The 15,479-nt window shown below is 36.1% G+C and overlaps 1 protein-coding gene across 3 annotated transcripts in view; it reads right to left on the reverse strand.

Annotated features, from left to right (window-relative positions):
- Positions 1-8,382: 8,382 nt before the first annotated feature.
- Tnpo-SR (transportin 3) overlaps positions 8,383-15,479 on the reverse strand; it is a 28,016-nt gene continuing 20,919 nt past the window's right edge. For all 3 annotated transcript variants that reach the window (XM_068359062.1, XM_068359063.1, XM_068359061.1), the window contains 4 exons: positions 13,668-13,879; positions 13,118-13,211; positions 12,370-12,579; positions 8,383-11,055 (listed from right to left, as the gene is read on the reverse strand). In XM_068359062.1, coding sequence (XP_068215163.1) covers positions 10,861-11,055; positions 12,370-12,579; positions 13,118-13,211; positions 13,668-13,879 — 711 coding nt within the window. In that variant the 3' untranslated portion in view covers positions 8,383-10,860. The remainder of the gene's footprint in view (positions 11,056-12,369; positions 12,580-13,117; positions 13,212-13,667; positions 13,880-15,479) is intronic.

Below are 15,479 nucleotides of genomic sequence, written 5' to 3' on the forward strand. Positions count from 1 at the left end.
ATTATTCCAAGTAGCTTCGGGTCAATTACTCAATCCACAGGGATAATATGCATTATTCTTAAGCAGCCCATTCACGATCAGTAATTACTGAAGGAATTCCTTCAGTGTCAGAACTAGGACGTCCACTAACGGTCAGTGCGTTCATCAGTGTAATTTAGACTACCGAGGTAATTAGACAATCGAATTGGCTTCCTCTATTTGTTGTGATAATGAGTTATTGTTGAAGAGACGAGGAAAGACTAAATCAAAATGGTGTAAGGATTGGCTACAGGGAAGGAATTTAAAATCATGTAACTGTTTTTTGTTTAATAAATAAATAGCAAATAATGTGTTTCTTACCTCATGTGCTTGTAAATTCGAGGTGGATGTTCTAATAGCTTCTTGATCATTTAAAAACATTAAATCTTCATAGTAAGTCCAAGTTGGCGTATACACATCATCTGCCCCAGTTCCAGACTGCATAGAATCTTCGACTTTTTTTCTTCACTAAGTCTGAGGTTGTATCAGGATACTTTTCTTTAAGTTTCTCTGCTACTTTTCCATACGCTTCGTTTTTCTTTTATATTTATTCAGATAATGTTTTGATTTAATTTGCCAAAGGCATGGCTGTTCTTTGTATAACTGAAAAAATTCGCCCCAAAAGTCTCTATCTTCCGGCATCTTAACTCCTTAAACCTCACTCAAATCTCTGCACCGACATTCCTCACACTCTGGCCTTGCAGTTATTATTATTATTATTATTACTATCCAAGCTACAACCCTTGTTGGAAAAGCAAGATGCTATAAGCCCAGGGGCTCCAACAGGGAAAAATAGCCCAGTGAGGAAAGGAAATAAGGAAATAAATAAATGAAGAGAACAAATTAACAATAAATCATTCTAAAAACAGTAACAACGTCAAAACAGACATGTCATATATAAACTATTAACAGCATCAAAAACAAATATGTCATAAATAAACTATAAAAAGACTCATGTCCGCCTGATCAGTGGTCACTGCCTGGTAGCCATTCACGGCCAATGTTCCCTTCAGTGCGCGTTAGCCCAGCCTCCAAAATCAAGCAGAGTTTGATTCTCATCACTTCAGTGTAACTGACAGGCCTCAAACACGATCATTTTTGCCAAGTTTGAAGGAAATCCTTCAGTAATTACTGATCGTGAATGGCTTGCTTTTTGCCAAGTTTGAAGGAAATCCTTCAGTAATTACTGATCGTGAATGGCTTGCTTTTTGCCAAGTTTGAAGGAAATCCTTCAGTAATTACTGATCGTGAATGGCTTGCTTTAAAGTTAAAAGCAAGTCTTGAGAATTTCATTATTGATTTATTTATGGCACAAGTAAAATAAGCTTAATTACAACAATAGGAATAAGCTTAGAAGAGTTGCACCAAGACGATAGAGTGCCCGCAAACTTATCTTGCGGAATGGGCAATTAAGAACCACGACCTGATCAATAGGAAGAATATGCTTTTTTTTAACGATAATTTGCAGTTTTTAACTGCTATTTATATCCCCGTCATTGTTATATGATTTTTAATGGCATAATTAAAGAAATTTTTCGTATTGTAATTAAACTATCCTCTCTTGTATTATTTAATCCTGTCACCTATCATTATTACATCAAAAGACTTTTCATTTACCATTTCCAATTTTCATTAGATTACTTCCTAAGTCCGTTTGCCTACAAAGTTTTATTTTAAGATTTTAATATCCACGATCCACACTTACTGCTACACTCTATTTCATCATCTAAAGCTTAGTAATATCTTGCACATCATTAGTTTTTAATTATTCATTCATGTAAGTTCCCACAGATATTTGGATCATGAGGGATGGCGTAAATGCACCGGACATTCAGTCCCTGTATAGAGTTCAAAGCCTGGACTACAAAATACATGCAGTAAAAGGCTAATAGAAATGCAACTGAATGCAATCGTGTACCCAGGGGGGTCAATTGGTCCCCCTGGGGAAAATCTTGCCCCGCCCTCTCAGAATTTAAAGTTTTCATGTCGTTTGTTTTAATATCTCTACTGAAATGATTGTACATCTATATTATGCAATCAAAGTCTGTAAGTTATACAGAGCTCTCAACACTGTTGAGTGGCGACAAGTCTAGAATGACTCTGAGTTTGTCTGAGTCCTTCTTGGGAACACAAAACAGCCTTCCCAAGTGCACTGGACATGCAGTAGATGGCTAATAGAAATGCAACTGAAGGGCAAAGACCCTTTAATATAGTAATGCCTACAGTTAACTGTACAAGTTACAATGGTATTAACTACCCTTTTGTGGAACATCAGTTTTTTAACTACAATTTCTTTTTTACGATCCCTGTACCTTACATTTGACACTAATTGTGGATTTGTGGCTAAGGAGGCCTTTAAGCATCACTATTTACATCCAAGTTAACACCCAAAAGAGAACTAGCCATGATATTAGCATTGCCTATTAAACAATTCTATGTAGCAATTTGTCACCTGCCTCAATTTCTTCAACTCTACTGTAGCCCATTCTCATTTCAATGAGTTTCAATATATTCATTATGAATTCATATACTCTCATGGTCTCGATATTATTGTTTTTGTTCCCATGTATAAAGGCACACTTTTTATGATAATCACTTTTAGAATATGATATATATATATATATATTCCAGCTTCATTTACATTCCTATTTTCAAACTCTGATTCTCTATCACAACACGAGAAGATTAAATGGGGCTGGTTCTCAATATATGAATTTAATTTATGAATTCAAACCATATGCTTGGCCTGGAAAGATCATTCAACCACACAAGTGTACCTTGAGAGGAAGATGAAAGAAAGGGAGTGAGAAAATATAAAGGGGAATGACCAAAAAAAGTGTGCAAAACATGGCTAAAGGGATACTGAAATGACCATAAGTAAAGCATTGTTTTGAATATAGGACAAATAGCTATGCACAACACTCCAAGGAAGGTACAGTTATTGCGAACTAGAGTGGCACTCAGCAGAGCGGAGACCTACGCCATGGCACCTTATTTCTCGACCTTTGACCTTAACATGTATTGATTGGCATTGATTTTTATACTCCCCAATATGCACCAAGTTTGAAGTCTCTGTGACAACGATGTCCAAACTTATGGATGATTACGTGAATTAAACATTTTGCTTGACCTGCGACCATGACCTTTGAGCTTAACTTTCCAAAACTTAATCATTTCCAGCTTTTTACATAAGCTAATCCCTGCAATTTTCATTAATCTACGACGAAAAGTGTGGCCAGGAAGCTGTTCACAAACACACACAGGGGGTAAAACATAACCTGCTTCCAACTTTGTTGGCGAGGATAATTAATCAGAGTAATGTTAATAAAGGGCTACCAGTTAGGAGAAGGTTATGTAGACCAAAATTGCAAGGGATTGACTCTGTGAAGAGAGAATTGAGGGAGTTGGGATCGAGTGACGAAGATGCGCTGGACTGAAGGAAATGAAAGAATGTGATAAAGAACCATCACACCAACACCAATCTGAAATAGGGACAAGCTTGTAGAGAATTATTATAATTATTATTAGCTAAGCTATACCCCTAGTTGGAAAAGCAAGATGCTATATGCCCAAGGACTCCAATAAGGAAAAATAGCCCAGCGAGGAAAGGAAATAAATAAATGATGGGAACAAATTAACATTAAATCATTCTAAAAACAGTAACAACGTCAAAATAGATATGTCATATGTAAACTATTAACGTCAAAAACAGATATGTCAAATATAAACTATAAAGTCATGTCAGCCTGGTCAACAAAAACATTTGCTCCAACTTCATACAAACTTCCCGACCACAATCAAGGGATTTCTGTACAGCATTGGAGATTGTAAGAAGGGCATCACATGCTCCACGGCCTTTACGAAAACCAAATTGCAAACTAATGAATAGATGATTACCTTCAGCAAACCTATTAAGACGTTTAACCAGAAGACATTCAAAAACTTTAGATAATATGTGAGTTATGGAAATTGGACGGTAATCAGTGGGACTTGAGCTACCACAAACACATTTACAAAGAGGAGTAACATTACCAATTCTCCAACAAGTGCTAAAAGCTTGTTGAATGAGGAAGAGGAGATTTGGCAGTGCAAGAAGCCATGACTTCAGCATCAAATCTTCAATCACTTTCCACAATTGTTAGACACAAAATTTTCCAATAAAGATTAGTTTAATATTAGTGGGGACCAATTATTCAATTCTTTACACATATCGCTCGTTTGCGACAACGTCGTCATAACTCAAAAATAGCTATTTTTCAGGAGCCATTTTAATCAATTAAAACTCTCATATTGATGTATGTCGTTAGGACATTTAGTGCCTCTAGCGATCAATTTTTTTGCTACAATTATGACACTTTTGCCAAAAATATCAGCATTTGAAGATGAATGTCTATATGGATAACTCAAAAATACATTTTTTTGAGTTATGACGTTGTCGCAAGCGAGCGATATGGTAAACATCCTCTGTCAATTTGAAATTAAATAATGCCCAAGAAGAAATAATGTCAAAACATAACTACAGTATGCAAGTTCTAATTAAACTTCTGTTAAAGCTTTCATGAAAACCTAGTTTAGTGTCAGATAGGTAAGCAATGAAGGGAACATTGGCAGCAAGGGTACCTACCGAGTCATCAGCAGCCATTGCGTGACACTCCCTGGTCCTAGCTTGGGTGTCGATCATATATATATACGGTTAGTCTCTAGGGCATTGTCACTTTCCCTTGCCTCTGCCATTCATAAGCAACAACCATTCAGAGTAAGATAACCCAACTGATGATTTCAAAAAGTTAAGAAAACATTGCTACAGTACTAGAGATTTTATGCGCACAAATTAGTTTTATTAGATGCGAGATGAGAGAAATTTGGTTGTTAATTACCCTATTTGTTAAATAAGTCTTCTTGTATAAAAATTTGACTATAAAACTTTAAAGAAAAAAAGAATCTTCTTACACTGGCTGTTAAAGTTCATATCTTACGGTACTTGATGTCGTCTTCTACACAGTCTAATAAATTGAATCAAGGAACCCAGCTTTTAAAGTTTCATTTTATCAATGAAGTAACTAAATGTATATTTTACACAATTAGCAATTATTTGCTTACCTATTTTGAGGTACTACAGAAACAAAAATTAAACAATTACTTGACAATCTATTCAACTTTACCAATTTGGTTGTGATTTATAATGCCCAACATTAATAAGCAAACATATCAATGTTTACTGTATATCCTATTTCCTAAGGCTATCCCTAATTAAGAAGATGGTTACCAAATGCGCCCTCTCCAATGCCTTCTATCAAAGGCATCCTCATCTACCAAACCTATTCACTCCCTATCATCCTTCACGTTATCAGTGCATCCCTCTCGGTATTCTCACTGTAAAAGGTTCTTTCCAAGCTCCCCCTCACTCCCTCCTCAACACGTGCCCCACTATCAGTCATGATCCTCTCATCACCTCTGCAGTATTTACTATACCTGCCATTCTCCTATTTCATCATTTACCAATCTTTCAAGTAGCAATATTCCTATAAACCACCTCAGTATTCTCATCTCTTTTTGTCTTAAAGACCAAGTTTTTTATCAACACATTAACACTGGTCTTATTATTACCAATGTATACTGTATGCATACATACATATACCAAGTCACTTCCCCCAATTTTTGGAGGGTAGCCGACATCAACAAATGAAACAAAAACAAAAAAGGGGACCTCTACTCTCTACGTTCCTCCCAGCCTAACAAGGGACTCAACTGAGTTCAGCTGGTACTGCTAGGGTGCCACAGCCCACCCTCCCCCGTTATCCACCACAGATGAAGCTTCATAATGCTGAATCCCCTACTGCTGCTATGTATATAAGCACAGCAAAACTATATTCTTGCCAACATCAACCATTCTCGCACCAAGAGTTGCAGGTGAAGTTGCACCATCGTCAGGCAAGAAAACTGAAAATAATCACTGGAAACATATGATTCAGTTACGATGAATACATTTGCAGTTTAACATTGCAAATGGAATTTCCTGCTTAAAAGATTTAGTAATGGTGTATATATTTAGTTTATGTAAAAATTGCAGGCAACTTTTTTTTTGGTGCCACTATATTTCAAGTTACTGTTTACCTTTGTAGTAAAGAAATACACAGTACAAAACCTAAAGATGACAGACACATATTTGATGAGCACCAAATTCTTGTTAATCATTTTAAAAACTGGTCGAACATGTTGATACTTATAAAGTGATGTAAATAAATCTATCACAGAATCAAGAACTCATACACAATCTAATTGTTCTTTGTAAATCAATAAACACAGTACAAAGTACAATATAACTTAAGAAAATTATACTATTGAACATACTTCAACAAATGAATGGTATATCTAGTTTATATACATCCTAAAAAAGTATTAGTACAATATATCAAACCGACAGTAATATGAACATTGTCTTCTCGAAAATCCCCAGAATATATATAGGCTGGAGGAACGTAGAGAGTAGAGGTCCCCTTTTTTGTTTAGTTTCTTTGTTGATGTCGGCTACCCCCCAAAATTGGGGGAAGTGCCTTGGTGTATGTATGTATATAACATCCAGGAAAGAGGAGCAATCACTTAACCACCACTGTACATTGCTTGATAAAAGGATAGAAAAACTCATCATTAGAAAGTAGGTATGACTGTATTTACATTCAAGTAACAAAACAATATCAGTCATAATAAACAAGGGAGGGGATAGAGACAGCAATGGTCGCTTTAAAGCTGCCGTCAGAGATTACCAGATAACCCTCTACACCCTCCTCTCACACCTCAACCAACTCATCGATTTTTCTACCGTTTTAAAATATACAAACAAAGAGTATTCACCGTTCAAGTTTAGTCGTTTGTTCTTCTGAATGATGTGCATTCCTAGTCACCTTGATATTACTCAAAATCTAAGATTTATCGGAATACGTCTGCAGTGGAATCTCAAAATCTTTACTATATCAAGTTCATAAATGAAAAAACTGGTAACCTATGAAAAGTAACAAAAAGGAAATTTTTTTAAAAAGTTGGTCCAAGTGTATTCATAATTTAAAAAGACAAAAAAAAACAATGATACAGAAAAACTATCCGGATGCAAATCATTCAGAAACATAACGACATGAATGTACAGAAAGGAATAGTCTATTTACAAATTCACCAGTTACAAAATTCTACAATTCCTCAAAAAAACATTTCACATCCTCGCTGGCGAGTCTGTTGCTTTTATCATGGGTAAATGGATAAGTTTTAATACCTTAACAAGTGTGTTCACACAATCTATTATAGAATTATCTTTAACATTCATCTAGTTATGGGTTTTCTTCCTGCATTTGATAAGAAATAAACTTTTCTTTAAAACTCAAAAACGATATAAATGATTGGGAACTAGTCAACGTTTTTTGGCCTATTCCAGATACCTATGCAATTGGGAACTCTCTCCAAGGCCTATGCTAGGTAGCATCACTATTACAAGGCTAAATTAATGACTGGTACAGCAGCTACACTGTAACATCACATATATAACCAAATAGAAACAAAGAATTCTCTACCAAACATTGCCCCATACATGAGGGCCTTTCAAAACAACCAATCCAATCAGGTTAGGGAATTTAAACCTAACAGAAAATTGACAGAACTTTTAAAACTAGAATGAACATAGGATAAACTGTACTTACTAAACTAAACGACAAAACTACTGAAAGGAGTAACATTAAAATTTATTGCAGAAAATAATTGAAACAATAATGTACATGACGAAATCACTACTAACTCTAAACAGATTGCTGTAGGCCTATAGCTGTTGCGAAGCCTATTGGCTCTAGAGGAAAATGCATGTACTGAGCTCTAATACACTAAGCTATGGAAAAAGGACTTAGCATAATTCTTATTGCAACAAGGTATATTAACTTTCAATTCTTCATCATTGGCAATATTTTAATGCTGGAGGACTTGTATTTGTCTCCTTACTTATGGAAGTTAAATAAAGTGTTTTAGAACATTACTGGGGAAAAAACTGTATTACTAAAGCCCTGTCCACACGATCGAGCATGCCCGACGAGCAAACAATGATGCCAGGCCACAATAGTTAGTAAGAATGCGGGTTAATGACGTCAGAAGCGGGAAAATCACAGACAGGGATCTGGCATCATACAGTGTTGCCAGACCCCTGCCTTTAGTTTTCCCGCTTCTGACGTCATCAAACCTCATTTTCACTAACTATTGTGGCCTGGTATCACTGTTTGCCTGTCGGGCATGCTCGATTGTGTGGACAGGGCTTTAGATGTAACGACACGAAAGGAATTACAAAATTCACTAAAAAAAATATAATGCAAATCTGATTAGCCTTAGTGTTCAGCAAAAACTCAATGTCAAGTTTATGAATGCATAGAAACTATAAAAAAATCAGCCACTTAAGAAGCTGCAAATACCTGTAATGAACATGTAAAACACTTGCTAACTAGGCTTGAAATATTTATAAAAATGGTAGAATACAGTGCGTTAAATTGTATATGGCATCAGCTGCTATACAATAAAACCTTTTCTTTTAAGTTTATTTTGCCTGTAGGCCTTTCCACAGTTAACACAAGAATATAATTAAAATCAAAACAATTTTAGTGTAGAAATAAACTTCTAAGGCTCTGATTGTATTAAAAAAAATTGCCTTATAAATATTATCGGAGATCTTTATTTTCTACAGATAAACTCTTCCAATACTATACAAATTTTTATGAGTTTTGTTTGACTATAAATGCATAAATGTTAACATCTCATGAAAACATTCTTTACTGCACATTCTACAGTTTTATCACATTCCTAAATTTCAAAATTATTATAAAAGGCCTATTTCATCATCACAGGAAAAAACATTTCAAGTAAAAAAATTATACAAGGCAGATACTCTTTAAACTTTAAATAGTTTTAGAACCAAAAATAAAAAATGCCCCTTCATCACTTACAACAAGAACCTCACACTACCATTACTTAAATCATCTTCAAAACTTTATGTTTACCCATGACAGAAGCAACACAATACCAGAAAAGCTGAAACCAAGGTTAAAATACTTATGCCAAATGACATCGACAAGTCCTTTTTGCACAAACATTCACGAAATCCCGAACAGATGTCAAGCACGTCCGTTTGCTTGTGGGTAAAAAAAAAAAAATGAAAAAAAAAAATAGTGATTACATTTTGAAGGTGAAGGGACTTGATTTCTCCTCTGTTTCTCACGAGCATTTCATTTTGTAATTTTCACTCGACACATGCACCTCAACACTTATGTGTATGTGTGTGCGTGCAATTTCACCTATTTGCAATCTCGCAATAGGTATCAACACAATCTTGGGGTCTGAGGCACGTGGATTTTATCACACAATGTTCTTCTTTATCACAATGAAACAAGAAGGCCAATTGAGCATGTTTATGCTGCAGCTCTTAAATCTTTGAGGGATGGCAACTATTAGTCTTTTCTTTTTTTAATATCCCCAACACAGGATATCAAAATAACTTTTGCCAATTTTAAAATATAAAAAAAATATCTTATGCATTGTGATGCACCGGTCTGAATTTCCGACGAGTCATCTTGAAACGCTTAACAATATCCTGTATATGTATAAAAACTATCACTTTAAAAAAAAATAATTTCCAGGAATTAAATGTATTTTAGCAACTCCATAGTACGGTATTCTTGAAATTAATACACACAAGATAAACTATTACATACACGATCATTGCACTTTTCTTTTAAGACGAACCTCCGTTCTCTGGGTTTGCGTGTATTTGTAAGGACCTGAAAGAGGAAATATCAATGGGATACATCAAGCTAAAAAGCCATGCAATGCACAGTTTTAGCGAGAAATTCTGTTATCAATGACAGTACGCTGTTGGGCAAAACAAAAAAGAGTGCAGCCTGCATCCGAAAGTATAACTTGCGAGCTCGTAACATTCAGTTTCTCAACTGACTTTCCAAAGCTTTAATTAAACTGTCGCCTATTGACTGTTTTCTCTCCCCCTCTCGTTCCTTTATAGTCGATGCATTTATCACATTCAACGAGTTGCATATAAAACTTTAGTGATATTTTATTTTTCTAAGATCAGAAGAACTTGAGGCATCTACTGTGTTGACAGATACTTCATCAGTACCCACTGTTGCTATGCATTTTCATGTAGTAAAATGTCATTCTGTACAAAAACTGCTCAAGTGAACAATCACAAGCACTGTTATATGGAAAAGATATATGAAGAGGATTGGAACAGCAAATAACAAGAATGACTAGACCTTCATTCAAGCCAGGGTAGTAATAAGAAAATATGAGGCTATGAAAAACTGTTATGAATAAATTAACTAACACGACTTGAGCGTATTACAAACCGGGTCTCGGACAGGTTTCACGACACGACCTATAAATGACGGAAAGCAGAAAGTAGGCTCTGAAGCACATGGGCAAATGACAATGCACAGTATCTTCAAACGACGAAAGAAACAAAATATACTAAACTAATACGTATGAGTATGTTTCCCCTTTCAAGACTTGACGTCTAAAGATTGTAAAACAAATGATTGTGAAAAGACCATAGGAAGACATTATACTACACAAAGCTATAGCAACAGATAATTCTGTACAGGTTATGGAAGTATTTGATACTACACAACACTAATGCATGTTCTCAAGTTCACCTGAATCATCAGAATTCCAACTGCAGAGAGGATTAAAATTGATAGGAAAATAGTCCCAGCAATTGTCAAAAAGAATTTTACAATATATCCATGCCACATAGTAGCGATGTATTATGCCCGTCCTAATAAAACTGCTCTAGCTATAATGTCCATCTTGTCAGCTGAAGTAACGAGAAAAGTCGACCAAGGCTCTTGATATTTCCTTGGTGCGTTCCGCTTGCGTCACAGCCTTGTGGAATTCTACTAGCTGCACTTGTGTCACTGCCTCCACGCCACCAGAATTCTTCGTGGGTAGCACCTTGAGCTTGGCTTCCAACCACTGACAAAACTTTGGACGGTCAAACTGCATAAGCTGAAAGAAAACAAACATATACATTGCAATATTAAATTCAAAATATTAAACATTAAATAAAAATAAGAGTATTTTATAGCAAAATGAACAGCCTCTTTCATGCAAAAAAGTCTTCGAGTTACTCGGTTAAGGTAGTATATTTTTACAGGCTTTGGAGTTTTATTCCTGCTTATGTGTTTCTTGATTCTCACGTGGGATTCTATTTGTATAGGGGCAATTCTATCCCTCTCTTCCGGGTCAAAATTCAACGTATAGTGCTGTCAACTACCAACTTGATCATTTAATTATTAATATTTAACAAGTTCTTTGTTGATATCTCACAGGATGTAGATACAAGAGAGGGGGTTCCCAGCCCCCTTGTCCCGTCCCTTTTAGTCGCCTCTTACGACACGCACGGATAACGTTGGCGCTATTCTAATTGTTTTTATGCCCCCGCGGCCACAGTGGGCTGGGAGGAACGTAGAGAGTAGAGGTCCCCTTTTTTGTTTTTGTTTCTTTTGTTGATGTCGGCTACCCCTCAAAATTGGGGGAAGTGCCTTGGTATATGTATGTATGTAACAAGTTCTTTAATAAGAGGACTGAAACTAATAAGAGTTGAATTTGAATCAACATTTCTTGTTACTAACTTAACTCTTATAAATATGTAGGATCACTCTTTCAGACACTTTTCATGTGATGCATTTAGTAATTTATCAAGTTGTAACATTCCATCTACCTCAGGAGGTAGATGGTAATTATAGCTTTCAAGGGTTCTTATCTCTACAAGCTAATGTTTTCCCTGATTTAATCAATAAATATTTTCTAAATTTACTAAGTCTTTTAAAAGGTCCTACAACATTCCTTAATGGAACTGTGTAGTCATAAAATGTTAAAATTTACCATACCCTTTTTATTTCTAAATGAATAAAAAAAATTTTAATTGATAATAAAGGATTCACATACATATACTAAGGCACTTCCCCCAATTTTGGGGGGTAGCCGACATCAAACACATGAAACAAAAAAGGGGACGTCTCCTCTCTACTTTCCTCCCAGTCTGACAAGGTACTCAACCGAGTTCGGCTGGTACTGCTAGGGTGGCACAGCCCAACCTCCCACATTATCCACCACAGCTGAAGCTTCATAATGCTGAATCCCCTACTACTGCTACCTCCGTGGTCATCCAAGGCACCGGAGGAACCAGCAGGGCCTACCGAAACTGCGTTGTCAATTTACCTAATAAACTAGTAGGTTTGGCAATACATGTATGGGAAAAGTATATGTGTGCGTAGTATTCCTTTTAAAGTAATTTTAATTTCAAACTGAAAACTTTACCTGATAAAATGTTTCTGCGACATCATGGTGCATATACTGTGGAAGGATAAATACAGCTGCTGTAACGAGGTTGCCTACAAGGTTCTCTCCGTGAGTGTCAAAAATACTTATGACTAAAGTCCGTCGTGTTTCAAAATCTGGCCGGTCCTCATGCTTACGTCCTGCCTCAACCAAGTCTTGGAAAAACTTGAGAACAGCAGCATTAGCATCCTGAAGAAATAAGAAAAGTTACAACAAAATGTCACCAAGTCTATAAGAAACGTGCATCTTAATGCTATCAAATCATAACAATCTATAGAAAAGATAACCATAAAAATTGCTGGTGTTCAATAAACACTCTAAACTACGTCGGTAATTAAATACAGGACAATATTCAGAACAAGTAAATTCAAAATATCTGCCTCGAAAGGTGTGCCTAATTAATTAACCATTAACGCTCTGAGGAACTGATGACGCCCTTGGGCTTATAGCATCATGCTTTTCCAACTAGGGTTGTAATTTAGCTGCGGCTGCTACTACTACTACTACCTAATACTACTACTACTACTACTACTACTACTACTACTACTAATAATAATAATAATAATATTAACAATAAAATGATTTTGTTAGTTTCGCCACAAAATGTCAACATACACAAGTTTCTAAGTCAAATGTTCCGGACCTTCTGTATAGGTAATGCATAAATCACTTTATAGTGTGGGGGTATTGCTTTAACATAAAACATTCGAGTAGAGAACATCCTCACCTTATGATCAAGCATGCAAGCTTGTAAACCACATTCAAGAATTGTGTTTAAGGCAGGACACTTGAGGAAGGGCACAGGGGCTCGCTGGAGGAACCTGTAAAGGAAAGCGAAAAAAAAAATGTATATTAAATGGGAGAGAGGAGAGGAATTATCAGAACACCATTATTGGTTATCAGCAAAGGTAGATTATCTACTGGAATAAAAAGTGACCATTTCATAAATTGCATCCTTCACAAGCCCAAGTTAAATTCTTGTGGTAGAAATGAACTGAGCAATCAGAGTAAATCTCAATTTTTTATACAGTAACTCCAAATTCAATAATATTATGGCTTCATATAAAAAACAAAACTATAAACCAAAAAATATCATGAGAACTTAAAGGTAAGTTAAAACTATGCATTATAACAAAATCATATGAATAACTACTATGGAAGCTACAAACTTTTCAATATAAAACATCAAGATTCCATACTATTCTTGAAAATGACATTTGGTACATCATTGAAAAATTTACAAACAGTACAATTGAACCCATGGTTATCGCCCTCACCTAGCGCACAGCCTGAACCAGTCGTCGACAGTGTCAGGATGATTACGGAAGCCACTCGGCTGGGTGAGCAGCACAAACGTAGGTTGAGTAAAGGCTTCCAACATTGCCAGAAGCCCTGGTACGCAACCCGCTTCTCCAGCGTATTCATCCACCAAGATGCTTCCTAAATACAGGAAGCAACTGTGCCCGTGGGAACTGTATAATGTTACCATCTGTAAATAGATAAAAGATAATAACACGAAACTAAGCTTTGTACAAGCAATTGAAACAATAATGATATGCCCAGCAAAGATGATTCAGCATCATCAACAATCTTGATACATTATACTGTATATGATGAGGGGCTACTTCATACTAATCTATTACATTTCAAATTGACTGAATATAGCATGTACTGTATGCAAATAGATTTTTAAATTACAATCTGTTATCAAAATATAACCTATTACATAACTACTATAGTCCATTTCTTTTATCGATGCAGATTTGCACAGACTCGCAGCGGTGCCCTTTTAGCTCGGAAAAGTTTGCTGATCGCTGATTGGTTAGAATTATCTCATCCAACCAATCAGCGATCAGGAAACTTTTCGGAGCTAAAAGGGCACCGCTGAGTGTCGGTGCAAATCTGCATCGCTAAAAGAAATTGACTATAGTGTAATGTGGTTAATAGCAAATTACTTTTTCATGAAAAAGTCATTCACAAACAAATTACACCCATATTGGCTCGAAATTAAGCCGGGAAGGCCCCTTAGCACGGAGGTGAAAATGGGAATAACTGCAGATGGACAGCAAGTAGAATAAAGAATGAGAAACTGAGGTTAAGGGACACTACAAAGATAACTTTATTAATGCCACCAGCGCATCACGTGATGAGCATATGGCACTGCGGTAAACATCCCTACACCAGCCATCCGTCGAGATACTACCGCTAAAGTTACTGGGTACTTTGATTGGCCAGACAGTGTTACATTGGTCACCTTTCTCTGGTTACGACTCATTTCATCTTTGCTGACACATGCACAGAATAGTCTGAATAGTCTGGCCTATTCTTTACACATTCATCTCTTTCCTCAAACACTTGATACATTGCATTGAAATTACCAAACAATTCTTCTTCTCTCAAAAGGTTAGCTACTGCACTGTAATTGTTCAGTGGCTACTTTAATCTTGGTAAGGGTAGAAGAGACTTTTTAGATACGGTAAGCAGCTCTTCTAGGAGAAGGACACTCCAAAATCAAACCTTTGTTCTCTAGTTTTGGGTAGTGCCATAGCCTCTGTACCAGAGTCTTCCACTTTCTTGGGTTAGAGATCTCTTTAAGGGTACACTCGGGAACACTATTTTATCATAGTTTCTCTTCCTCTACTTATCATGAAGTTTTTATCCTCTCGTTATCATCAAGATTTTGAAGTTTATATATGAAAGATTTATTTTAATGTTATTATTGTTCTTAAACTTCTCTTGTAGTTTTTCCTTATTTCCTTTCCTCACCAAGCTATTTTCCCTGTTGGAGCCCCCGGTCTTATAGCATCCTGCCTTTCCAACTAGGGTTCTAGCTTAACAAGTAATAATAATAATACATGATCCCAAAACCTGCATACTTCAGCCACACAGGGCGAAGAGTAGTAATCTGTATGTGGCTCCTCCAAATTGGAAATATGAATTTACGCTATAAGGACCATCACTGTGGCCCGGTTACATGGCATTCATTTACGTACAACTATGGGGAAACCAATGGTCGCAATATGAAGTAAAAGTTTAGAGTTTAGAGGTTGGATACCAAGATAGAAGAAAGTAATGGTAAGAGGTACAGT

Source organism: Palaemon carinicauda, chromosome 35 (assembly GCF_036898095.1).
Source record: "Palaemon carinicauda isolate YSFRI2023 chromosome 35, ASM3689809v2, whole genome shotgun sequence".
In the NCBI taxonomy this organism is placed as follows: Eukaryota; Metazoa; Arthropoda; class Malacostraca; order Decapoda; family Palaemonidae; genus Palaemon; species Palaemon carinicauda.